The 27,834-nt window shown below is 44.7% G+C and overlaps 1 protein-coding gene across 7 annotated transcripts in view; it reads right to left on the minus strand.

Annotated features, from left to right (window-relative positions):
* BCLAF1 (BCL2 associated transcription factor 1) overlaps nucleotides 1–27,834 on the minus strand; it is a 245,353-nt gene that overhangs the window by 164,936 nt on the left and 52,583 nt on the right. For all 7 annotated transcript variants that reach the window (XM_033936166.1, XM_033936164.1, XM_033936160.1 and 4 more), the window contains exon 3: nucleotides 3,903–4,808. In XM_033936166.1, the coding sequence (XP_033792057.1) occupies nucleotides 3,903–4,808 (906 nt within the window). The remainder of the gene's footprint in view (nucleotides 1–3,902; nucleotides 4,809–27,834) is intronic.

The raw sequence follows: 27,834 nt of genomic DNA on the forward strand, positions 1-27,834 counted from the left end.
AAGAGACATAATGTGATCAGCTGAGACTGACAGCTGAGTGACGCAAAACTGCATTAGAAGATGGTGCACATTAACAATATATGCAATGTGAGAGGTGATTGTGTACTCCAAATAAGCTGGTGATGGCACAGCATGCCATTACCCACTATGTATGACATCCACATCAATACAGGCTCTATCTCACATGTCACTGGTCGCACACATTCACAGAGCACACCTCTGGCTTGATGTAACCACATTCATTCAATTTCTAATTAGAACCCCTGAGAAACATGGATATATGATTTTTAAACAACGGACTGTTTGAATGAATAAAGTATCTGCATCAAGTACGGGAACTCACGACAGCCATTTGTATGAGTGATCTGAACGGGGCAGGAGCGTAGGAAGATTGCTCCTGCCACGAAAGACCGCTAGACCACTAGGTAAGGTCCGGGATGCCGGGGGGAAGGTGAGAGGGAGGCGGGGGTGGGTCAGAGCTGGCCCAAAAATTATTTGCAAATTTTCAATATTTGCGGGACGGCTTTGCCCCTAACCCCCGCGAATATTGAGAGAGAAGTGTAGCCTGCAGCCCATTCCCTGAGAGCAAACACTGGCTGCAGCCCATGGACTGAATCCTGGAGTAGAGAATGACATGGGGACAAATCTGTCCCTGTCCCCGCAGGAACTCAATTTCTCCGTCCCATCCCTGCCCCATTTCTGTAAGCTCTGCCTTAACCACACAAGCCTCGAACACTTATGATTTTAAAGTGTTTGAGGCTTGTGCATATGAGGACAGAGCTTCCAGGAATGGTTCAGAGCAGTGACAGGAAGAGAACTCGATGGGATGGAAAAATGAGTTCCCTTGGGGACGAGGGAAAATTGGTCTCCGTGTCATTCTCTATCCTGGCGCATCAGACCTGCTTTGAAGAAATCTTACTGTACCAGTCCAGTCTGCAAACTTCTAGAGACAAAGATATACTGGCAAATTCTAGGCTGAACCATTTTTTACATAGGTGATGTCACTGGAAGTTTTCAGCTTCTCTGCCTCCATCTGCTGGTAGAAAAACAATCCTTCAGTCTGGACTACAAAGGCCTAGCCAGTTGAAAAGGAAGTCTATTTTTCAAAACAGTATAACTACAGCTCAGAACTTGTTAAAAAATTAAGTTGTTATATTCAAATATAAATCAAGATTTTTGGGCTGAAAAAACTGGCTCAAAAATGGGGGTCTCGGTTTATATTTGAGTCAACCTGGTAGCTGGCGCTTCTGTACACCCTTTAAAATGACTGGAGCTGCTCTTCTGCACGGACCCCTTCCTGATGACCGGAACTGCTCTCCTGCATGGCCCCTTCCTGATGACCGGAGCTGTTCTCCTGCATGGCTCATTCCTGATGGCTGGAGCTGCTCTCCTACTCCTACACGCCCCACCCCCTCCCCATGACTGACGTTGCTCTACTGCACGACCCCTCTCCCCAAAGACAGGCACTACCCTGCACTCTACTCTGCCACTGCCACATTCTCCTTACCAGGCAACTGGTGCTTCAGACAGTTGATGTCACGTTGACAAAAAGCCGTTTCTGCCTGTGTATGCAGATCTGGTGCAGGGCCTTGAGCATCTGTGCCTGCTTGAGGCCTGCCAGTTCCTTCTGAGATTCTATTCCTATCCCATCTCCTCCCCTGCATGGGTCTGGCCTCTCTCCCTTTTATCTTTGCCCCCCCCCTTCCATGAGATCAGACATTCCTGTGAGCTTTCCAGAGCAACAGCAGCTGGCTGAGGCAACGTTGTGAATGGGCTGCTTGCAGCCAGCCCCACCAGGGCCTTCCCTCTATCACATCCTTCCCTCTATCACTTCCTGTAGACAGATGACACAGCATAGGGAAGGCCCTGGTAGGACTGGCCACAAGCAGCCCATTCATAGTGCTACCTCTGCCAGCCAGCTGCTGCTTCTTCTTTGGAAGGCCTACAGGTATGTCTGATCTCACCGGGGGTGTGGTATGTGTTGGCCATTTGGTGAGAGGCCAGACCTGCATTGGGGAGCAGGAAGGGACAGGGACATGGATGCTAGACCCATGGTGGTGGTGGGGAGGAGGAGATGAGAGGACATGGATGCTAGACTGTAAGTGTGGGGGGGGGGGGGAAGAGGAGAGGACATGGATGCTAGACTTGCAGGGGGAGGAGGACATGGATGCTGGACCCGTAAGTAGAGGGGAAAGAGGGTGAGAAGGAAGAGATGCTTGTTCATAGAGAAAGGGAGAGATGCTAGACCATGGGGAATAGGGAAGGAATTCAGGGTACAAGAGAGAGAGGTGGTGGGTGGGGTGAGGGGATATGGAAGAGAGAGTGATCAAGACCAGAAAGGGGATGGGAAGGGAGGAAGAAATTCTTAGCTAGTGGAGAGAGATGCCAGACTATGGGGGCCAAGGAGGGAATTCAGGGTGCAAGCGAGAGGGGTAGGATTTAAGGGAGACAGAACTGCAGTTGGAGTGAGAGAGGGAACTATGGAGGCTAGAAACAGAAAAAGGAAAAGGCGGGAAGGAATTTCAGGCCTCAGGATAGGATGATTCTACACAAAACACTACAAATAAACTTTGCAGAATTTTGAAATATTGTATACAAAATTCCGCCAGGAGTGGGTGGGTTCAGAAAATTTGGCTTGACAAGATGTGTTTTGACCATATCTCTAAAATGTCACATATCTAACAATTTCTAAAAATCCTGTTTATCTGCATATCTTTAAATTATTGAGGTACCAATACATCTTTTTAAATCACACAAGTACCATCTAAGCTTTTGACTATGTATTGACTTCTTAAAGTATTCATGTATCTATTACCTTTTTGGAAAATTACTGTACTCATGTGCCTTTTCCCTTTCTCCTTCATTCTATGACCTCTTGTTCCTAAATTTATCTAAACAGATATTGTTTAAAGCAGGGGTGTCCAAACTTTTGGCTTCCCTGGGCCGCATTGGCTGAAAAAAAATGTTTCTGGGGCCGCGCAAACGCTGCAGCAAGACAGAGGAGGGAGCCAGCAAGACAGTAAACACCCAGGGGAAGTAGAGGAAAACACTGCATCACCCTTGACCGGGGCCGCACAAAATACTTCACGGGGCTGCAGATTGGACAACCCTGGTTTAAATTGTTGTTATTGTACTAAATGTTTTGTGGTTTTACAAAGTTAAATTTTTTTGTTAAAACTTATGGCAATGATGTCTAGTCTTTGTAGACTCTCACACCAGGATCACCCAAATTTCTAATCTTGTTTTATATTTGAGTCAACCTTTTCTTCTCCTTTTTTTTTTTTTTTGCTGGGGGGGGGAGAAAAGGTCACCTTGGTTTATATTCAGATCTGTTTATATTCCAGTATATACCGTACCACTCATCTTCTCACTCACTTAAGAACACAAATGTGGCACCAGAAGATTTACATAGTAATAACTGTGCTATATTTTTTTCAAAGGACATAGAGATAATTTTAACCCTCCACAAAGTGAAATTACTTATACCCGATATCTTTGAATACTACTAGTAAATTTGATTGAAATAGGATGCCGAGTTGTCTTAACTCATTATATGTGACTTATGTCCATGTTTTCCCTGGCTTGTTAAACTAGCTAAACAATGACTATCAGAATAGATTACCTAACAACCTCATGAATGCATCCTTATCACATGCGCTCCCAAAGCTATTAAAACGGTCTGTGATTCAACCCCCTGTACATTAGATCAAAATAACCCTGAAAATTACAGATCTGTTGCAAAATATGCTGTTTTTTGGTAAAATAATCAAACAAGTAGGTTTTTTCGAAACTTCTTTACATCTTTGAAAGTAATCATTACAGCAAGCTTTTGGTTATAGCCTAGATGCCCACAGACAGTAAAAGTAACTGCTGTTAATTCTGAAGTTACAATTTTGACTCACCTTTTCAAAAACTTTCCACCCTTTGTAACTTCCTGGTCACCAGCACTGCAGTACAATGAAGAACGTATGCGGCTTTCCTCTCGTGGAGCACTCTGAGATGGCATTGTCTTTGCAGGACTTCTTCTTGATGGGATGTGGTGCAAGGGGCTATTCTGCGATGGACTATAACGAGCCGAACCATTTTCTAAAGAACCAGAGTCAGATCTCTCAGGGCTACGTTGCCTGGAATGTGGAGAAGTGTTTTTTCCTGAATGAACTGTGCTAAGCAGAGGAACATCTGAGCGAGATGAAAGACTGGATGGTGAGGCAACAGATGGGCTAAGAGGGGATCTCGGACTGTTGTCATATGTAGAAAGACCAGTCCAACTGTCCCCATGTACTGCTGTTTTATTCAACTCATCAAGGGATTCCGATGCATCATGTTCAAATGCATCTTTTTGTTCATTTTGAGATTTACTGTTCAGAGGGCTGTGGTGTGAGGCACCCCCATCAGTCTTTTTTCCTTGCTTTTCAAGAGATCCTCGTTTTTTGGAAGGGACAGGCGATTTGCTATATGGGGATGAAGACCGCGATGAGGATGTCCTTGGAGACCTGGAAGATCTATATGATCGGTGGGATCTGCTTCTAGACCTTTGGGAAGACATAGACCTCCGCTTTGGACTCCTGGAATGGGAACGCCCTCGCCGAGGACTCCGAGAGTGCCTACGATTCCACATAGGCCTGTAACCTCCTCGGAAATATCTACCTCCTCCTTGATGATAATACCCTCTCCCCCTTCCTCTGTAAATAAAAGGACGTCTCATTCCTCTATTATTTCTGTAATCTCTGCGATAATCCCTGTTGTCTCGATTATAAATTCGATCTCTGCTACGAGATCGGGAATATGTCCTAGAACGAGACCTAGAACTAAAATAGAAAAAAAAAAAATTAGGTTCAGCAATAAACATTTTAAAGTTTATATCTATGCATAAGAATTAAATTCAATTTTCCAGTAAAAGGAAATCCAGCAAGAATTTTTTGCAAGGCATTATAAAATACAGTAAAACCTTGGTTTGTGAGTATAATTCGTTCCAGAAGCATGCTTGTAATCCAAAGCACTCGTATATCAAAGCGAATTTCCCCATAAGAAATAATGGAAACCCAGACGATTTGTTCCACAATCCAAAAAATTTAATACAAATTACTTTATGTACTTGTATTGCAAGACCTCGCTCATTTAGAACAGTCACTATACTCCTTCAGCATCAGAGAAAGAAGAACCATTGGCTCGGTTGTGATGTGTGTATACTTTATGTACTTGTATTGCAAGACATTGCTTGTATATCAAGTTAAAATTTAATAAAATGTTTTACTTGTCTTGCAAAACACTTGCAAACCAAGTTAATTGCAATCCAAGGTTTTACTGTATATAAAAATATGATTTACCGTATATACTCAAATATAAACTGAGATTTTGAGGCTAAAAAATGGGGGTCTTGATTTATAGTTGGGTCAGCGCGAGCCCCCCCTCCCCTCCCGAACCTGTTGCAAGTCTTGTGGTAAGATCTGGTGGTCCAGCAATGAACCGGGACAGGAGCAATCCCTCCTGTCTCCTGCCCCAGCCAACTTTAACAATTTTTATCTCTCTCTCATCACCTCACCCATCCTTTTAAATCTCTGGTGGTCCAGCAGTGGGCCGGAACAGGAAGGATCCCTTCTGTTTCCTGCCCTGGCCAACTTTAAACAACTTTTATCTCCTTCCCGCCCCCTTCACGTACCTAACAAGTCCCTGTTGGTCCAGTGCTGAACTGTGGCAGAAGTGACCTTCCTTAGCTCCTACCCGTGCAGAGGCACTACCTAATTGGCTGCTGTGAGTTCTCACGGGACCACAAGAACTCCCAGGAGCCAATTAGTTAGCGGCTCTGCACAGGCAGGAGCAAAGGAAGGTCACTCCTGTCACAGTTCACCGCTGGACCATTAGGGACTTAACAGGTACACGGAGGGGGCGGGAGGGTGAGAAACGTTGTTTAAAGTTGGCTGGGAAAGGAGATGGAAGGGATCCTTCCTGTCCCAGCCCACTGCTGGACCATTAGGGATTTAAAAGGTGTGTGGAAGGGGTTAGGGGTGTAGAGGGTGACGTGAGGGAGACAAAAATTGTTAAAGTTGGCTGGGGCAGGAGGAGGGAGAGATACCTCCTGTCCTGGCCTACCCCTGGACCACCAGGACTTATAATAGGGCCTGGTGGAAGCCTGTAAGGCATCAGGACGGAGGGGGGGGGACAGGGTACAGAACCTGGCAGGGCAGGAAGGAGGGGGGCTGAGTAAAGAGACTGGTAGGGGAGGGAAATGGATGCAGAGCCTGGCAGGGCAGGGTGAGAGGGGGACTGGGTGCAGAGACTGGCATGGTAGGTGAGGGAGTAAGGGAGGGAGCTGGTTGCAGAGCCTGGCAGAGCACGGAGGGAGGGCAAACAGGGTGCAGAGCCTAGCAGGGAGGGAAGGGGGCTGGGTGTAGAGCCTGGTAGGGCAGTGCACTTGAACATAAACATCCCCCCACCCCAGTTTATATTAGAGTCAACGTTTTTTCCTCCTTTTTGGGAGAAAAAGGTTAACTTAGTTTATATTTGAGTATATACGGTATATCAGTCATTGCTATAATTCAGCATAGAGCACTTGAAATAACATTTTAGGTGGCACAGTATTCATTGCAATGTTAACATACACAAATCTATATTAAATTTTTTCAAACTGTTAGACAAACCTTATGGAGGCAAGTCTACAACTTTGTGCCTCTATTTAGGTGCCACAGTAGTGCATGCTGATCACCAATTCTATAATAGCATCTGAGACCACCTAAGCCACTATAGAATATTAATGTTAATCAGGAACTGTCTGCCCACATTTCAGCCTGCTTTTGTCTGAATTTTAATCAGAGCCACTTATTCCAGGTCAATTATTGTCATACCTCAGCTTGCCAAGCAACAAGCGCAACTGATAGTATTCTATAAGATGTGCACACTTGGCAACACACCCATGGTCCACTCACACATACACCCTTCACTATAGCACTTACAATCTGATCAGCTTCTTTGACTGGGTGACAAGGAAGCTGGACGTTGTGGAGTCCCTGGACATCGTATACCTAGACTTCAGTAAAGCATTCGATAGCGTACCACACCGCAGGTTGCTGAGCAAGATGAGTTCTATAGGATTGGGCAACACATTGACGAAATGGGTTGGGAACTGGCTTGGAGGTAGGCTTCAGAGGGTAGTGGTGAACCCTCCGAAATGACGGAGATAATCAGTGGAGTGCCGCAGGGCTCGGTCCTGGGCCCGATCCTATTCAACATCTTTATAAGAGACTTGGCAGAAGGGCTGCGAGGTAAAATAACATTATTCACCGATGACGCCAAACTAAGCAATGTAGTGGGCAAAAGCACAACAGACATAAATTCAATGTCCGACAACATGATGCACGACCTACTCCTACTGGAGCGCTGGTCTAGGTCCTGGCAACTCAGCTTCAATGCCAAAAAATGCAAAGTCATGCACTTGGGCAGCCAAAATCCATGCAAGACTTACACCCTTAATGGCGAGATCCTAACAAGAACTGAAGCAGAACGAGACTTAGGGGTGATCGTCAGTGAGAACATGAAGACTGCCAATCAAGTGGAACAAGCTTCATCCAAGGCAAGGCAAATCATAGGTTGCATACGCAGGTTTCGTCAGCCGTAAGCCTGAAGTCATTATGCCATTGTATAGATCCATGGTGAGGCCCCACCTGGAATACTGTGTGCAATTCTGGAGGCCGTATTACTGTAAGGATGTGCTGAGACTGGAGTCGGTCCAGAGAATGGCCACCCGGATGATCTCGGGACTCAAGGATCTCCCGTACGAGGAACGGCTGGATAAGTTGCAGCTGTACTCACTCGAGGAACGCAGAGAGAGGGGTGACATGATCGAGACATTCAAGTATCTCACGGGCCGCATCGAGGTGGAAGATGATATCTTCTTTTTCAAGGGTCCCGCGGCAACAAGTGGGCATCCGTGGAAAATCAGGGGCGGGAAACTGCACGGGGACACCGGGAAATTCTTTTTCACTGAAAGGGTGGTTGATCGCTGGAATAGTCTTCCACTTCAGGTTATTGAGGCTAGCAGCGTGCCTGATTTTAAGGCCAAATTGGATAGACACGTGGGATCTATTCACAGAGAAAGGTAGGGGAGGGTCATTGGGGTGGGCAGACTAGATGGGCCATGGCCCTTATCTGCTGTCTATTTCTATGTTTCTATCCTACCTTATAGAATAGAGCACTTGCAGAAGTAACAATTAAAGGTGCCCCACCTACATATGCAAGACGAATAACTACATGTGCCCAGTACAGAATTGCTCTGTATGTTTCTACTAAAATTGAGAAATGTAAATTAAGGATATGTCGCTATCCATGAAAAATAAACAGCATCCTTTTGAACTGCTATATCAGCTTATATTGTAATTCAAACAGTGGAACTGAGGTCCAATGTTGTGATGGGGTTTTAAGGGCAGTTTGTAGCAGAGTATCCAAAATTGGAGTGCCAAAATCCACCAAACACCGCTCCCCCAAAGAAGCAAAGTCAATGCTGCATGATGACTCCAATAAAAATTTATGGTGAACACGGATGGGGATCAGGGGCTGTGCTTCCAAACAAAGGGCTTCTTTCAGAACATTTCATACAATCAAAGTTAAGGTTGGCACAGGTAGAGAGCGTACGTAGTGCCTGAGTTGAAGATTGAGGTGGCACTGATGACAAAGGGCGCTACTAGCATGAAATACCCTGTATATCGGGGATCTCAAAGTCCCTCCTTCAGGGTCGCAATCCAGTCGGGTTTTCAGGATTTCTCCAATGAATATGCATTGAAAGCAGTGCATGCACATAGATCTCATACATATTCATTGGAGAAATTCTGAAATCCCGACTGGATTGCGGCCCTCAAGGAGGGACTTTGAGACCCCTTCTGCATATTGAGGCGCAATGTGCACTCCGTGTCCTTAAGATATGGCAAAATATCATTGGCTATAAGTCCGTAGCACTGTACCAACTGTTGATAAGTACGCAGCATGCCTGTGCATGTGAGGACCTGATGAAGATTGATAAGTCCACACGGCATCCATGAAGCAAACTGGGAAGACTCCAAATCAGGCCCCTAATAGTTAACAATGGGGAGGCAGTACGCAATAAGTTCAAATAGGTACACTTCCAGGCAGCTCTGGTGGGAAGATAGACTGGATAGTGGGCTAGTACTGATTTAAGAAAAGTCTCCGGGGCGTGTAGCAGAGTTCCCACAGAATAAAGTGCAAGAATGTCCAATTCAACTTCTGTGAAGGTAAAATAGGAAATTCCCCTGAACCAATCATTAAGATGTCGCAATTGACACGCTATAGACAACAAATGTAAATTTAACAACCCTAACCCTACCTGAAAGTCCTTCATAATACGGCTGTTTGCCTCATTTTTGGTCCAAAAAAATGGGAGCATATCACTCCCTTCTATCTTGGTTGCCATTAGAATTCAGAGTATTATTCAAGTTCTCATGTATCTGCTTTAAAGCAGTTTATGGCATGCTTCCAGGTTACCTCATCCTTCATTTTACCTTGAGTTATTCCAATAAGAGCTCCCAAAGAGTATACCTGTTTGCATATCCTTCAATAAAACTCTTGTCATTACAAAAGGTTCCTCGAGAGAACCTTTTCCTTTCAGGCGGCCAAATTGAATATATGGCTTGCCAAAATGGTGTTAGAAGCTTCCTCTTACTTTGACTTTAGAAAACAGATAAAAACACAACTATTTAACAGGCTAGAATCTTAATGTTTATTTTTTAACCTAACTTTTTATCCTATTTTAAATTGTTTGTAATTCTTTATAAAATTAGCATTTTATTTTGCTGAATCTTCAGAAGATCTCAATTTGATGTATGCATTTGCATTGTATGTACTCCACTTGATTGTTGTGAACCGCCTAGTACTTTCGGGTATGGAACAGAGAAGAAGGAACATTAGTAAGAACGAGCAAGACATCACATGCAAAAAACAGGGTTTTCACTAATCCGGAAGGGAAGCGGATGCCTTCTACATCCGGAACTTTCTGGAGAGTGTGCAATAAAGGTTCCAGATAAAGCAAGCATAACAAAGGGGACAAGGGGAACAGCCTGCCGTGTGCCACAACAAATAAGGAAGGAAGCCGTGACTGTACTGTTAACTAAAAGAGAGGCTGAAGGAAAAGAATACAAGGTATGTAAAGCTTGTAAGTACCACCCCATAATGCCCACAAATTCCAATACTTGAAAAAGATAGGACCAGCTAACCTGGTCAAACGCTTTCACTGTGTCAAGGCCTACCAACAGCAAAGGGACATCCCGCGAGGTACAATACAACAGACACACATTAAACACTGATTGATGCCCTTGCATAAAGCCAACCTGTTCAGTACAAATCAACTGAGGTAAAAGGGCTGCCAATCTGTCCGCCAAAACTTGGCAATGATACATAAGGGGAGGGGCAACAGAAAGATATGGTAATCGCCCTTCATGAATCAGGATACCAAGGGATGTACCAACAATGGTTTCTTGTCAACCAGTGAATGAAAGGCACCGAGAGCAATAAGAAGAACACGTATTGAAGTAGCCTGGAGCCCAAAATTGGATAATCCAGAACTGAAGGCAGAAGACCAGTGATAAGATCTAGCGATTAGAGATTACACCAGACAGAGAACCAAGTCCATTTAAATTTGTAGCAATGCTGTGTAGGTGGTTTTCAATGATAGCCGACACTGTTGCAGAAGGAAAAATTATGTTTTTATCTGTTAATTTTCTTTCCTTTAGATGCAGCAGATGAATCCAGAGACCAATGGGATAGCACAAATCTACCAGCAAACAGAGATAGAGAAACTGATTAACAGGTGGTCCTATTGGCTGGCACTCCTCCTGTATCTTCAGTATACTCCTTGCCCTAGCATCCGTAACCATCAATAGGCATAGCATGTAAAAAACTTCTTTCCCATAACAAAACTCAAAAGGCAATAACACAGAACGCAACCATCAACAATAACAAACTTCAAAAGCTGCAAAAGAAAAAGCCGACAGTCAATATTCAGAAAGGGTGGGGCTCTGGATTCATCTGCTGCTTTTAAAGGAAAGAAAATTAACAGGCAAGAACATAATTTTTCCTTCCTTAGCAACAGCAGCAGATGAATCCAGGAATCAATGGGATGTAGCAAAGCAATCCTCAATCTGAATGGGAAGCAAATGCCGCCTCCGCAACAACTGAAGCACTAAACAAATCCACCACATGCGCCCCCACATCCAACCGGTAATGCCAAGATAAAGCACTCTAGAAAGACCAAGTAGCCGCGAGACAAAACTCCTCCAAGGAAAAAACCTCTGGACCGAGTCCAAGAAGTAGCCATCGCTCTGGCGGAATGGTCATGAAGTTCTTCCGCCAACCGCTTCCCTGCCATGAAGCAGGTGTAAAGAATGTCCACCTGGACCCATAGAGCGATGGAGGCTTTGGACGCCGCCAAACTTTTGAGGCATCCTTGAAGAATACAAAAAGGTGATCTAAACAACTAAAAGTCGTTAGAAACCTAGCTCGCGGAGAACGCTACGCACTTTCAAAAAATGCAGTGAATAAAAGTACATATTCCCATTTCTCCTCCTAAGAAGAAGGAAGGAAAAGTGAGAGTGGCATAAAAGAAAGGATGACACCTCCTTAGAAAGAAATTGTGATACTGTCCGAAGAATTTGGAAATCAGAAATAGGAATCCACGCCGAACAAGGACTGTAACTCAGAAAACTGCCGAGCTGAAGCCATGAAACACAAGAAACTCCGTGTTCAACAGCACAGCATTTTAGCGTCTCAAAAGACAAGGATGAAATGTAGCCTTTGGTAAACTGCGAAGAACTACCTTAAGACTGTACTCCGAACAGAGCTTTCTAAGAGGTGTACGAATATACCGTACTCCGTTTAGGAACTGAACTACATGAAGCTGAGAAGTAAGGGAAGAGCAAGATACCTAGTTGAAAATGGCACAGTGGCGGTTACCTGCGGCTAGCCACGTTTAGCCGCGGGTAACCTGCCAAAACGGTGACCAAAAAAAATGGTCACCGCAAGTTCGGGGACAAGGCAATTCACCGACACGTGGGGCGGTGAATGGTAGCACGGGGCGGTGAACCATCTGGAACGCGCAGTGAACGAGCGGCACCCACTCTCTCCCGCCGGCCAGCCGACCATGCATCTCCCTCCCTTCTTTTCCTTTACCTTTTCTTGTTAAAACGCGCGTTTTCAATAAGGCTAGGAGCTGTATTACAGCCGGAGCCTTGAAGTCAAGTCGCGTTGCACACTGGAAAAAGTCTCCTCTGACGCAACTTCCTGTTTCCGGTTGCATCGGAGAAGACTTTTCTAGCCGGCAACCCGACACGACTTCAAGGCTCCGGCTGTAATACAGCTCCTAGCCTTATAGAAAACGCGCGTTTTAACAAGAAAAGGTAAGGGAAAAGAAGGGAGGGAGGGAGATGCACGGCTGGCCGGTGGGAGGGAGCTGCTGGACCGCGTGAAGGGTGCTGGGGGTGGGGGGATGGAGAGGAGAAGACACTGAAGACGGGGATGGGGCCGGGGCGGTGAAGGGGATGGCAGAGACGGGGACGGGACGGTGAAAGGGACAGCGGGGACGGGACGGTGCAGAGGATGGTGGTCCGGGGACGGGGCAGTGACGGGGACATAATTTTTCCCCGGGTCATTCTCTAATACCTAGCCCTTGTAACAAGCTAAGAATGGCACTTGAAGCTGAAGGGAATTGAACGCTAAGCCCTTGGCAATACACTTGTGCCAAAAAAAAATTCTGGAAGGGTGCAAATGTTGAGAAGTACCCAAGACAGGAAAAGCCTCCAAAAGGAAGCAGAAGCCACAGGTGAAGACATCTGTATCGCCTGGATAAGAGAAGAAACAACCTGCTTTGCATAACCATTACACGTCAACCATGACTTTTCAAAAGCTAGGTCGTAATACCAAAGTAGAACGAATATCCATGTTGATCGGACCCCAGGTGAGCAAATCCGGAGATACCAGGAAACTCAACAATCAGGCTTTCGAAAGACTTGTCAGATCCGCATAAGAAGGATAGTGCAGCCAATCCAGAGATTCTACAAATACTTTACCATGAAAGCGAGTTCGATATGGCAAATCCAAGCCATCATCAGCCAGGGGAAAACACTGAAAAAGAGAAACCAGAGGCGAGAAAGAAGCCACGCTGCTACTCCCTCTGACTCCCACTCCCTGTGTCTGCCGAAAAAGCTAGGAAGCTTAGAATTTCAAGACGAGGCCATGAGGTCTAGTTCCAGGAGATCTCACTTCCATACAAAGAGCAGGAACACTTGAGCCAAAATTCTCAATATCCAGGATGTAAAAGACTTCACTATTACTAACATTCACACTTTCTAGAGCGTACACAGCACTGTACACTGTAACATACAATAAATGGGCTATGCTCGGATTTTGCGGAGAGAAAGTCTATCCAAACTCTTTTCCTGACGCGTAAAATGATCTGCCAACAGAAGAGGAAGATGAGGGTCCACCCATTGAAGTAGAACCATAGCTTTACTCGCCAACTGAGTACATCACCTACTGCCCAGGCTGGAGAGAAATACCACCATCAACTGACTGAAAAGACCTTCAGCGTCTTTCCAGAAGAATGGTCTGACGCTCTAGAAATAGTAGCCCGACCATGCTCCAGAGTAGAAGAATGATCAAATACTGAGTCGCCTCTTAAGACCAGACTCCTGGAGCTGAGGATGGAAGGCACCAAGCCCCCCAACTCAACAGCCCGGGATGTTTGGTAACCATGAGCTAGTCCAGCAAAGACCGAGTCATGCCTTTGAAAAGAGAAATCTTGCTGAGCCACCAAATCGTACAGAGCGATGCTTGAGGAACCTACCAAATAATTGGAGCCCTGAGATACCGGGAACCACTGGAACAAAAGCAACTGCTGTAGCGTTATTATGGGAAAGCAAGCCCCAGAGGAGTCAGCAACATGGATCCTAGAACCTGTACAGAATCCCATACTCTTGGTCATGGTGACCGAAGAAGAATAGGGGGATTGTCAGGATAGGGGGATTGAGGGGTACAGCGAGAGGTAGATAGGGTATAGAAAAAGTATAGATAGAAAAATAAGGGGGCTATAGGGCTAAATCAAGAAAACCTGACAGGTCATGGACCTGATGGGCCACTGCGGGTGTGGACTGCTGGGCGCGATGGATCTCTGGTCTGACCCAGCAGAGGCAACTTCTTATGTTCTTAGTACTAACTCCATGCAACGGGAGCAAAATATGTATGTCCTTTAAAGTGAATACGTACTAGATGCAATCAAGATGCTACATTTACCGTCCCTGTGGAAAACAGCAGCATCCTAATAGATATCAGACAAAACTCACATCGCTAATGAGAGTTTCAGGGATGTGGTCCTCCATGGATTTGATAGAATAGGTAACTTGCTCCTGGTTAAAAGGAGCTGCACAGCCCTTCCTGTCTGGTCGGGGGGTCTGTCTAGCATGTGCCATGAGAAGATGGTGCCAGGAGAAACCAGCGTGATAAGCATGGAAATCTGAAGTCCAGGCCCCCTCAGAAATAGAGAAAGAGAGTCCAGGCCACAGGAAGATGCGAAGTGTCATTATGCCCATAGAGACAGCCTGAACTTGGAAACTGTTTGTACTACCTTTAGGTATATATATACTATGCCACTACTAGACACATGCAGCGCAGCACAGAGGTCCAAATAAGAAGGACAGTTACCAACAGACAAAGGCTCAATCTGCAGCGACCCCAAGAGAGACAATGAGATACCCGTGTGAAATACAGGGCACTATCTTACTGCTGATCTCACTCATTCCGGAAGAATGGTCTGAAGCTCCAGAAACGGTAGCCTGACAGAGTAGAAGAATGAAAAATTATGTTCTTACCTGTTAATTTTCTTTCCCTTAGATGCAGCAGATGAAACCAGAGACCAATGGGATAGCACACATTTACCAGCAGGCGGAGATAAGAGAAACTGATTAACAGGTGGTCCTATTGGCTGGCACTCCTCCTGTATTTCCAGTATAGCTCCTTGCCCAAGCATCCGTAATCATCAATAGGCATAGCATGTAAAAAAAAAAACTTCTTTCCCTCAATAATAACCAACTTCGAAAGTTGCAAAAGAAAAAACCGACAGACAATATCCAGAAAGGGTGGGGCTCTGGATTCATCTGCTGCGCCTAAGGGAAAGAAAATTAACAGGTAAGAACATAATTTTTCCTTCCCTAGCAACAGCAGCAGATGAATCCAGAGACCAATGGGATGTAGCAAAGCAATCTTCAATCTGGGTGGGAAGCAAATGCCGCCTCCGCAACAACAGAAGCACTAAACGCATCTACCGCATGCGCCCCCACATCCAACCAGTAATGCTGAGAGAAAGCACTCTCAGAAGACTAAGTAGCCGCGAGACAAAACTCCTCCAAGGAAAAAACCTCTGGACCAAGTCCAAGAAGTAGCCAGCGCTCCGGTGGAATGGTCATAAAGTTCTTTCGCCAACCGCTTCCCTGCCATCAAGCAAGCGTAAAGAATGTCCTCCTTGACCCATCGAGCGATGGAGGCTTTGGACGCCGCCATATGTTTGAGGTGTCCCTTGAAGAACACAAAAAGGTGATCTAAACAACTAAAAGTCAATAGAAACCTTGCTCGTGGAGAACGCTATGCACTTTCAAAAAAATGCAGTGAATAAAAGCACGGATCCCCATTTCTCCTCCCAGGAAGAAGGAAGGAAAAGTGAGCGTGTCATAAAAGAAAGGATGACACCTCATTAGAAAGAATTGTGGTACTGTCCGAACTGATATTCCAGATTTTGGAAATCAGAAATAGGAATCCCCACTGAACAAGGCCTGCAACTCGGAAAACTGCAGAGCTGAAGCCATGGCCACAAGAAACCCCATGTTCAACGGCACAAGGAGGAAATGAAGCCTTCGGCAAACTGCGAAGAAGTACCTGAAGATTGTACTTCGGACAGGGCTTTCTAAGAGGTGTACGAATATACCGTACGCCGTGTAGGAACTGAACTACATGAAGCTGAGAAGGAAGCAAAGAGCAATATACCTAGCCCTTGTAACAAGCTAAGAATGGCATTTGAAGCTGAAGGGAATTGAATGCTAAGCCCCCGGCAATACACCTGTGTCAAAAATGAACTCTGGAAGGGTGCAAATGTTGAGAAGTATCCAAGAAAAGAAAAACCTCCAAAAGGAAGCAGAAGCCACAGGTGAAGACGTCTGTAGCGCCTGGATAAGAGAAGAAACAACCTGCTTCGCATAACCCTTACACGTCAGTCATGACTTCTCAAAAGTTAGGTCGTAATACCAAAGTAGTACGAATATCCATGTTGATCGGACCCTAGGTGAGCAAATCCGGAGATACCAGGAAACTCCTTAGTCCGGCTGTCGAAAGACTCATCAGATTCGCATAGCAAGGATGGCGCAGCCAAGCCAGAGATTTTACAAATACTGTGCCCGGAAAGCGAGCTTGAGATTGCAAATCCAAGTCATCATCAGCCAGGGGAAAACACTGAAAAAGAGAAACCAGAGGCGAGAAAGAAGCCACGCTGCTAACCCCTCTAACTCCCACTCCCTGTGCCCGCCGAAGAAGCTAGGAAGCATTGAATTGTGAGACGAGGCCATGAGGTCTAATTCCAGGAGATCACACGTCCATGAAAAGAGCTGGAACGCCTGAGCCAAAACTCCCAATATCCAGGATGTAGAAGATTTCACTATTACTAACGTGTACACTTTCTAGAGCGTACACAGCACTGTACACTGTAACATACAATAAATGAGCTATGCTTAGATTTCGCGGAGAGAAAGTCTATCCAAACTCTTTTCCTGACCCATAAAATGATCTGCCAACAGAAGAGGAAGATGAGGGTCCACCCATTGAAGTAGAACAACAACTGTACCTGACAACAGAGTAATTCACCTACTGCCCAAGCTGTAGAGAAATACCCCCATCACAATACCAACTGAAAGGACCCTCAGCGGCATTTCGGAAGAATGGTCTGAAGCTCCAGAAAGGTAGCCTGACCATGCTCAAGAGAAGAAGAATGAACAAGTATTGAGTCGCCCCCTAAGACCAGACTCCTGGAGCCGAGGATGGAAGGCACTGAGCCCCCCAACCCAACAGCACGGGGTGTTTGGTGGCCATGAGCTAGTCCAGCAAAGACCGAGGCATGCCTTTGAAAAGAGAAATCTCGCTGAGCCACCAAATCATACAGAGCGAGGCATGAGGAGCCTACCAAATAATTGGAGCCCTGAGATACCGGGAACCTCCGGAACAAAAGCGACTGCTGTAGCGTTATAATGGGAAATCAAGCCGAAGTTCCCAGTGGAGTCAGCAACATGGATCCTAGAACCTGTACAGACCTATACTCTTGGTCATGGAGACCGAAGAAGAATGCAAACCTGAGACTGTGACCCATCGCCCTAGTCTTTGGGAAGAAACACATTTCTCTCCTATATGAATAAAAACATCTCCCCGATATACCTATAAATAGTACAGGACAAAAGAGCGCTCTGCAAATTCGAAGATTCACATCCAAAGAACTGAGGAAAAGAACCACCATTTTCGTGTCAGTCAAATGGCCCGACTGGAAGACGTCCGAATCAAGCAATCAGACAAGAAGAAATTAGGTGAATCGCCTGAATCGCCTGGTAGCGCCAAAACGGAACCACTGCCCACATTTTCTAAAATGTTTGTGAAGCCTTGGGTAGGCGAAATGGAATGTGCCAAAACCGAAAGCGCTGCTCCAAGAGAGGCAAGCAAACCTAGTGCAGATTCGGAGTCCATAGTGAAAATGTAAATATTCTCCCAGTTTCTGTGCAGAAATGTGTAACCCTGAGAAACTAATTCAGCAGAATGGGATCCAGCCTGCCCAATGCCCACATCTTGGGCACCATGCAGTAAGTGGAACAACGTCCCTTAGTTCCTCAAGAACTACAAGAACTGCCCTGAGGACCAGTAACGCTTAAAAGGGAAACATAAAACATAGAGACTCCAAGAAAGAATCGGAAACCTGAGGAGGATGCAAAGTTGCAAGCATCCTGAAAAATGTTCACAGCCCCCTGACCTGACATTATAGCATCTTCTCCCTCATGAGAAAGCCTGAAGAGTCATTGGAAGAAGTCAAGATCCCCTCAGAATGAAGTGCAGAAGGTCAGGGAACGGCAGGATGAGAACTGTAGGATCTGTAAGAAGAAAGAAATTCTCCTAGGAAAATCAAGTTTTGTAATGTAAATAGGAGTATACTGGAACCATGAAAAAAGTACTAACTCCATGCAACGTGAGCGAAATACGTATGTCCTTTAAAGTGAATACGTACTTGATACAATCAAGATGCTGCATCTACCGCCCCGTGGAAAACAACAGCATCCTAACAGGTATCAGACAAAGCTCACATCGCTAATGAGAGCTTCAGGGATGAGGCTAACTGCCACATAGCGCGCGCTCCTCTGCGGGTTTCATAGAATAGGTAACTGGCTCCTGGTTAGAAGGAGCTGCACAGCCCTTCCTGTCTGGTCGGGGGATCCGTCTAGCATGTGCCATGAAAAGATGGCGACAGGAGAACCAGCTTGATAAGCATGGAAATCTGAAGTCCAGTCCCTTTCAGAAATAGAGAAAGAGAGTCCTGGCCGCAGGAAGATGCAAAGTGTCATTATGCCCATAGAGACAGCCCGAACTTGGAAACTGTTTGTACTACCTTTAGGCATATATATCCTACGCCACTACTAGACACATGCAGCGCAGCACAGAAGCCCAAATAAGAAGGACAGTTACCAACAGACTAAGGCTCAATCTGCAGGGACCCCAAGAGAGACAATGAGATACCCGTGTGAAATACAGGGCACTATCTTACTGCTGATTTCACTGTGCCATGAGTTGCCACATGTCAGCTCAGTCCGGAGACAAACCGAGACCGGGTGACCTAGCACAGGTCAGAGTCTTTCTGGTAATCCCCTTGAGTGCTAACCCCAGAGTCCAATTAAACTAGCAGCTTCTTTCAAGGGAATACAGCAGGAACACAGACATAGACATATAAATATGCCCAAGCTTGTTCCAAAGCTGGTGAAACACGTACAACTTGTCTGAACCGGAAAGGCGAGAATCCGCGGCATACCCTGACCAAAGTCAGCTGTAAATAAACTACCAGAACACTGCAGCACTCACGCCATTGCTAGAGACCCAAGCGCACGCCTGATTCTCACCGACATGTGGCCGCTGCATCAACGTTCCTAGAAACATAGTCGGATTCAAGCCCCGCAAAATTTACCCTGCTGCGGCCTGTATAGAAAGAAAATCAGACTCGTTGAATAAACAGAAGAACGGTGCGGTGCTTCCCACAGCGCCCGAAAAAACATGTCCCATCTCATGCGCGCTGCTATAAACCGGCACCTGCACAATCAGCTGCACATGGCCGCAACAAACACCGACGAAAGAGAGCCTCGGAATAAACAGGACTACTACTGCTGCACTGAAACCCAACAAGGAGAACAAGTGCGAGCATAAAATTGCACCGCTACTGCCGCGCTGTAACAAACAAGGAAACCAAGCGCGTGCATGCAAAGGGCGGGAAAGTCCCGGCTCCCTCAACGGATTTCTAGTCATAAAACTTAGCCTCAATAAAATATCCATTCCTTAAATGTATGTTGACCGAACCCAGAGTACTAAGACTCCCAAACAGAACCTGAAGTTCAAACAACAGTAAAAAAAATACATACATACTCACAAGCTTGTTGTTAGGGCCGGTTGAAGCCATTTAGAGCTGTATGTGCAGCACTAACAGAGCAAAATGTAGCAACTGTGGTCTCCTCTTTTTTTTTTTTTTTTTAAACAGAGAAGGGAAAGAAGAAAAAATAGAGACCCAGTCAGACCCACTAGCAATGGAGGGAGGGTGAGGCAGGGACCTGGGGGGGCCCAGGTGTAACCCCTAAAGCCGGCACCGTTCAGCCGGACACCCCCTGTCTCACTGAAGAGAAAATCTCAACAGGAGAAATAGCATTGCCAGCTCACTGAAGAGAAACCTCAATAGGAGAAACAGAATGGCAGTCTAATTGAAGAGAAACCTCAACAGGAGAAAATAAAGTTCCAATCACAGCCAGAATCTAGGAGCTAGTTGAATAGCGACCATCACCTGCTGGGAGATAAAGCATACTGGAGATACAGGAGGAGTGCCTGCCAATAGGACCACCTGTTAATCAGTTTCTCTATCTCTGCCTGCTGGTAGATGTGTGCTATCCCATTGGTCTCTGGATTCATCTGCTGCTGTTGCTAAGGAAGGAAATATTTTTTTACAGAAAGAGTGGTAGATGCATGGAACAGTCTCCCAGAAGAGGTGGTGGAGACAGAGACTGTGTCTGAATTCAAAAGGGCCTGGGATAGTATCTCTCAGAGAGAGAAAGAGATAATGGTTACTGCAGATGGGCAGACTAAATGGGTCATTTGGCTTTTATCTGTCATCATGTTTCTAAGACAGAAGTGTTGAGACCACTCGTGAGATTGAAGGAGTCTACTGAATTTGTCCGCTAAAGATATTCTATTTCCCTGAGTAGAGAATGACACAGGGTAACCCGCAGGAACAGGATGAAAAAAAGATTGGTAGCTGCGGGTACGGGGCAAGGCCATTCATCGTCCCGTGGAGCTGCAGTACCTGCAGTAAAGCATCTGCTGCGTGTTACCTCTCTTCTCACCCCTCACGGTCAGCAGTCTTCCTCATGATAATAATAATAATTATAATAATAATAACTTTATTTTTCTATACCGCCATAATCTTGTGACTTCTTGGTGCTTCACAAAGAAGAAGAGCTGTACAATCAGCGAATTACAGTAGATGAATGCAAGGTGGTTGAAAGGAAAACAATACAAGGTGGTTGAAAGGAAAACAATACATAGGTTGATTTATAAGAAATTAACTAATTTACCTTTTTACATTGAAAATAATCGGACACCAGCGAGTATCTGGATACAATTATGAAGAGGGAATTTTAGCAGACAGGGAATATGGATACCTAGTGTGAGGAAGAAATTCAGGGTAAGGTGTGGAGGTTATGTTCGCGGGAGTGTCTGGCTAGGACAAGAATTTCTTAAACAAAGTGGTCTTTAATTCTTTCCGGAAGATGCTGTAGGTCAGCCTAGCAGCATCGATGAAATAGCCTAGCCATGATTGCTGTCTACCAGCTTGGAACTTGAAAGTTCTGTCCAGGAAGGTTCGATATCTGCAGCCAGCGATTTTCGGGTATGCAAACAGGTTGTGGTTTCTGGTAGATCTAATGGAGGAGTAGAATTCGAAGTGAGGTAGAAGGTAGTTGGGGGCCATTCCCCAGATTAGTTTATAGCAAAAGCAGGATAATTTGAATAGAATTCTTTCTTCGATTGGTAACCAGTGCAGCCGTTTGTAGAAGGGACTAACGTGATCACTTTTCTTTAATCCGAATATTAAGCGGACGGCCGTGTTTTGAACTATTTGCAGTTTTCTTACGGTTTTTTTTAGGTATCTCCAAGTAGATGATGTTACAATAGTCCAGGGTGGATAGAATCAGTGACTGTACCAATAATCTGAAAGACAGAGAGTCAAAATATTTTTTTATGGTTTTCAGTTTCCAAAGAGTGGAGAAGCATTTTTTTGTCACAGAGTTTGTGTGATCGGTCATGGTTAGTTGGGTATCTAGAGTGACTCCTAGTATTCTAATAGTTTTTAATATTGGGTGGTCGTGGCCGTTTATTTGTATTGTTGTAGTGATTTTTTTCCTTTGGGCTAGCCAGGAAAATTTTTGTTTTTTCTGAGTTTAATTTAAATTTAAAGTTTGTAGTCCATTGTTCAATTTCCGTCATGATGGAGATGTGTTTGGATGTGGCATTCGTCACATTTGTTATTGGAATTAATATAGAGATGCGTAAATGTAATATATTAGGTTTAACTTTTGCAGTAGGTGTCCTAGGGAGGAGATATATATGTTGAACAAGGTGGGAGATAGTGGGGAGCCTTGAGGGTCTCCCGAGGGGCTTTTCCATGATTCAGAGTAATTCCCATCGTTGACCACTTGATATGATCGTTTAGTTCAGAAGCCTTGAAACGAGGTCCACACACTTCCCGATATTCCCATTGCATCTAGGCACGTGAGCATTATTTCGTGGTCTACTAGGTCAAAAGCGCTACTAAAGTCTAATTGTAAAATCAGGACGCTGTGCCATGATTGAAGAGATTGTATAGGTGATTAAGGAGAGAGCCAAGGACTGTCTTGGTGCTGAATCCTTCTCTAAAACCCGACTGGTGGTCATTTAAGAGATTTAATTTTTCTAAGTGATTTTACAAGTTCCAGGTTGACCAACCCTTCCAACATTTTGGTGAAGAAGGGGGTGCTCGCAATGGGTCTGTAGTTGGATGTCAAAGTGAGTGAGGTCTTCTGGTCTTTGGAGATGGGTGTGATTAGAATGTGACCCATATTTTCCTGGTAAATTCCAGTTGTAAGAGTGGATGTTACCCAGTTAAATAGATCCCTTTTGAATTCGAGAACTGCAACTTGCATGATCTGAGATGGGCATTCGTCTAGAACACAGTTCTTCAACCGCCGGTCCGCGGACCGGTGTCGGTCCGTAGAAAATTTCTGCCGGTCCGCGCAGGGACGGCGAGATCAAGTCGGCAGTTAAATTTCCTGCCGACTGCGGTTCCTCCCGACTAATGTTCCTCCCAGCCTCAGGCGATCAAGACAGGCTGCCAACATCGGGGCCTTCCCTCTCTGAGTCTCGCCTGTTCGGAAACAGGAAGTTGAAACAAAATAGCCGGGACTCAGAGAGTGAAGGTCCCGACGTCGGCAGCATGTCTTGATCGCCACCCCTGCCGAGTTGCTGAAGACCGGAGAGAGCTGCAGATTCAGGTGCAGGTGGAGGGAGATGGTCAGGGTGTGCGAACAAGATCCTGGGGAGCTTTCACAGAGCTGTCTCCCCTCCCACCAGCTCTCCAATTTGCCAGGGAAGTGATTTACCGGCAACTTCCTGCAGGCAAGTACCGAGAGCAGCTGGAAGGGGAGGAAGCCTGCGCCTTTGTGAGCGCCTTCGTGGAGCACTTGAGTGGAACACTTTCGCCCTAAAGACCGCTCCACCGGATCATCCGCTGACCTCCAACAAGGTAAGGAGCGCGGAACCCCCGCTCCTCCCCCCGCCAATCACCGACTATTACCCCATTCAAATCCTCCACAATCCTATAATAATTTATTCACAACCCTGTACAAGAGCATTTACTGATAAAGACAGAAAGCCTGCATAGACAGAAAACCAACATAAGTCAATACTAGAAGGATTCCAAATCAGCAAGCATGAAGCTCTTATCAATCCTACTGATATATTTGCTATGCAACAATGTGAAAAAAGCTATATCACTCTATCCAAAGCTACAATCCGCCCATGAACCTGATACACCAATTAGGCTCCTAATTAACCACCAGGAAGAAAGAGTAAATCATATTAAAACGATCACAAGTAATAACAGACCTCACCGTACCCTCAAAAAAAGACCAAGGGAGATAAAACTCATCAAAATCAATACACCCACCACACTCAACACAACTACCTCCATTCCCTGCGCCTACCTTAACACCAGATCAGTAAGGAACAAAGCTTTCTTAATCAAAGACTGGATCGTCCACAAAAAGATAGCCTGCCTCTTTCTAACGGAAACATGGTTACTATCAGGAGAGGACCCAATACTAAATGACCTAATACCAGATAACTACAAAATTCACATGTTAAACCGTGAAGACCGCAGAGGGGGAGGACTAGCAGTCATCCTCAAGGAAGAACTCGAACTAGAATTAGTTGACTCCAAGACAACCAACCAACTAGAAACACTAGCATGCAAGATTAGCAATAAGGACCTAGAAGAGTACCTCTCCTGTATTCTATTTTATATACCGCCAAAATGCTGGTCAAAGGCCAGAGAAGACTTCTATGAATTCATCCTACACAACTCAATTACTCCGTCTTACAATATTATAGCAGGAGACGCAAACCTACATTTAGAAAATAAGAAAAATCCCGACACAAAAGATTTTAAAAACTTCCTATCCTCACTCAACTTCAATCTTCCTTCACCCACACAAACCCATGAAAAAGGCCACCAGCTAGATCTAGTAGCTATGTCCACAAAAGAAATCCTAAATCCCACTATTTCCATATCAAACGGCACTTGGAACCACGACATCTGGTCCAACCACTACACCTATTACTTTAATCTAAACTGGAACCAAACTAAAGTAAAAACTCACCCAAGGATAAAAAAAGAACATCTCACAAGGGGCCACATTAACCCAGAGGAATACTGGGCCCACTACAAAGCGCGCGAGGAGATGAATGAAGAAGGTGAATTCTGGGAACAATGGTCAAAAACAAGCAAATTAGACAAAATAGCTCCCAAACAAAACAGAACAAACCGCTCAAATAAATATAACAACTGGTTCGACTCCGAACTACAAAAAATGAAACAATCAATACGACGATTAGAAAGGATCTGGAACAAATCAGGTGAAATATCCGACAGGAATAACTGGAGATCAAACATAAAGGAATATAAACAACTGATAAAAGAAAAAAGGAAAAAATTCTACTCATCCAAAATATACACATCCAACACAAGTGCAAAAGGAATTAACACTCATGAATTGTTTAATCTAGTAAAAAATCTATTTGATACCACACGCCACAGTCAATTAACGCACGACATAAAACTTCCATCAGCAGACGATCTAGCACAACACTTTAACTCAAAAATTGTGAACCTAAGGAACAACTGCCCAACAAATAACACAGATGAACAGCAAATAGCCAACATATACGAAAACGAAATACCAGTGGACATGTATTGGAACTCCTTTCAGGACCTAGAATGGAATAACTTCATAAAACTCTACAACAAATATACCACATCAAACTGCATCCTAGATCCCTGTCCACCCAACATAATGAAAGCAGCCCCTTTAGACTTTAAGATAACACTATGGACTCATATGTCCAACAATTTCAAAAAGGGAAAATTCCTATCAAAAAACGGTCACATTATAATCACCCCAATCCCAAAAAATCATAAACTACCCCTAACTTCAGCAACCAACTATAGACCAGTAGCATCCATCCCATTTTTCGTAAAAATAATGGAAGGCTTGGTACAAACCCAACTGATGGACTACCTAGATCGGTTCTCACTGCTACATGAAACCCAGTCAGGCTTCAGACCTCTGTTCAGTACTGAGACGGTGATAGCAGCAATCTTGGATTACCTACGTAACTTATTTAGTAAGGGCCACAAAGCCTTAGTGATGCAATTCGACATGAGCTCAGCCTTCGACTTGGTAGATCACAAAAAACTACTACAATGTCTAGATTCAATCGGCATAGGAGGCGAAGTGCTGGACTGGTTCCGAGGTTTCCTTACGACCCGCACCTATCAAGTTCGCTTCAATTACAACCTCTCTAAAACATGGAGAAACCCATCAGGCGTTCCACAGGGGTCCCCACTATCCCCACTACTCTTCAACGTCTATATAGCTTCACTAGGAACGAAGCTAACCCAGCAAGGCATAAAAGTATTCAGTTATGCAGACGACTTCACAATCATAATCCCGTTTACAACATCCCCCTCTGAAATCACTCCCACAGCAACTGAAGCGCTAAACACGATGGATCAATGGACCACAGATTTCAAACTGAAGCTCAATTCAGACAAAACTAAATTCTTCATAGCCTCGCCACACGCACAGAATACGACAATACCATTTCACATTAACAATCTAAACTACCCCATTCAACCAACAATGAAGATTCTAGGAGTAATACTAGACCAAGGACTAACCATGAAAGACCACATAGACTCCTTAATCAAAAGAGGGTTTTTCACTCTCTGGAAACTTAAGTCCATTAAGGCGTACTTCCACACTTCAGCTTTCAGAATTCTAGTACAATCCCTAATACTAAACCACCTGGACTATTGCAACATCACCCATCTGACAATCCCCCAGAAGCAAATGCAAAGACTACAACTGATACAAAATGCAGCAGTCAGGATGATTTTCGGGCTGAAGAAGTCCGATCACATAACCCCTTCTTACCGACTCCTACACTGGCTGCCGATGGAGGCGCGCACAAAGTTCAAGCTAGGATGTCTCTGCTTCAAAGTATTAAATGGTCTAGCCCCAAAATACATTACAGACCTCTTCTCATTCCCAACCAACAGACATGAAAGAAAAACACACATGAAATTTGTCTCCCCACCAGCTAGAGGGTGCAAATATAAGAGACACCATCAACAATTGCTATCATATCAAGCAGCCATATGGGGTAAAGACCTAGAAAAATTAATTATGCACACAAACAACTATGAAGAATTCAGGAAACACCTAAAAACTTACCTATTTTTGAAATACCTAGGTAACGAACCGGAACATCAACCCCCCTCGTAACATCTCCACATACCGGAACGTGCAAACTGCTAATCCCAACCCCCATTCGCTAAATATGAACACTCTATGAACTTACGGAATATTTCCACTTCTGTGTAAACAACTTGGCACTTCCTGGCCTTGCAACACACAAATTGACGTTAACATGATTAATTTTATCAGATGTACACTGCTATATTCTCTAATTCGTTGTACGAAATATACACTTGATTGTATTTACTTGATTGTATTCACTTGATTGTATTTACAGTTTCTTTTATTGTAAACCGCCTAGAAGTTGCAAGATTGTTGGCGGTATATAAGAATAAAGTTATTATTATTATTATTATAGGAGGCTGGGAAGGTCTGGAAAAGGGAGAGCTGTTACTGGACTTGAAGGGAGTTAGAAGGAGAGATGCTGCTGGGAGGGGAGGAGGGAAAGGGATGGGAAGAGAGTTAATGTTGGATAGAGGGAGGAGGGAAGGGAGAAGAAGGAGAGATGCTGCTGGGAGGGAAGGAGGGAAAGGGATGGGAAGAGAGTTAATGTTGGATAGAGGGAGGAGGGAAAGGAGAAGGAAAAAAAGGAAGGAGGGTAGGGAGAAAGAAAAAAGGAAGGAAACAGCTGGCAGGGAGATTACAGGAGGGGAAGGGAGTCAGGGTGGAATGGAGAGATCAGATGAGAGAAAGGGGAGAGAGAGGAATGAGAAATTAGAGAGACATTGATGCTGGAAAGGGGGTCAGCAGAGAAATGAGAGAGGGATAAAGATGCTAGATCTGGTGTAGGAGAGATAAAAATGAAGAAGGCAGTGAAGCTGGAATGAATGATGTAAAAAGGAGAGAGAAGGATGGACAAGGAAGAGGGGCATAGAAAGAAGTCAGATACATATGGAATGGGGAGAGGGCAGACATTGGATGGAACGGGCAGATGCTGGAAGGAAAAGAGTGAAAAGAAGATGAAAGCAGAAACCAGAGACAACAAAAGGTAGAAAAAAATAATTTTATTTCTATTTTGTCATTAGAATATATCAGATTTGAATTATATATCCTGCTAGAGACATAACTGGGGACTGCAGTATTCTGTTAGCATGATATTTCTATGTAGCATTCTATAATAACTTGGCTTGTTCAGTTTTCTTGATAGTAGAGGGAATATATGTGAAGGGGAAGGGAGACAGGGGTTTTGTTGGTCCGTGCTCTGTATATTTGTATTTATAAAATCACAATTGTTCAGAATATTGTTTCTTTTTATACTTTAATAAAATACGTTCAATATAAAATCATAATTGCGGCTTGTGCAGATGGGATCAGATGGTTTGTGGGGACCGAGCTCGCGGAAATGGGGCGTAAACGGGATTTTTTAATTTTAGTCCTAGTAGTTTGCCGGTCCACAAAATAATTCTTTTATTTCTGCCGGTCCACAGGTGTAAAAAGGTTG

The sequence above is a fragment of the Geotrypetes seraphini genome, chromosome 3 (genome assembly GCF_902459505.1).
Source record: "Geotrypetes seraphini chromosome 3, aGeoSer1.1, whole genome shotgun sequence".
NCBI lineage: Eukaryota > Metazoa > Chordata > Amphibia > Gymnophiona > Dermophiidae > Geotrypetes > Geotrypetes seraphini.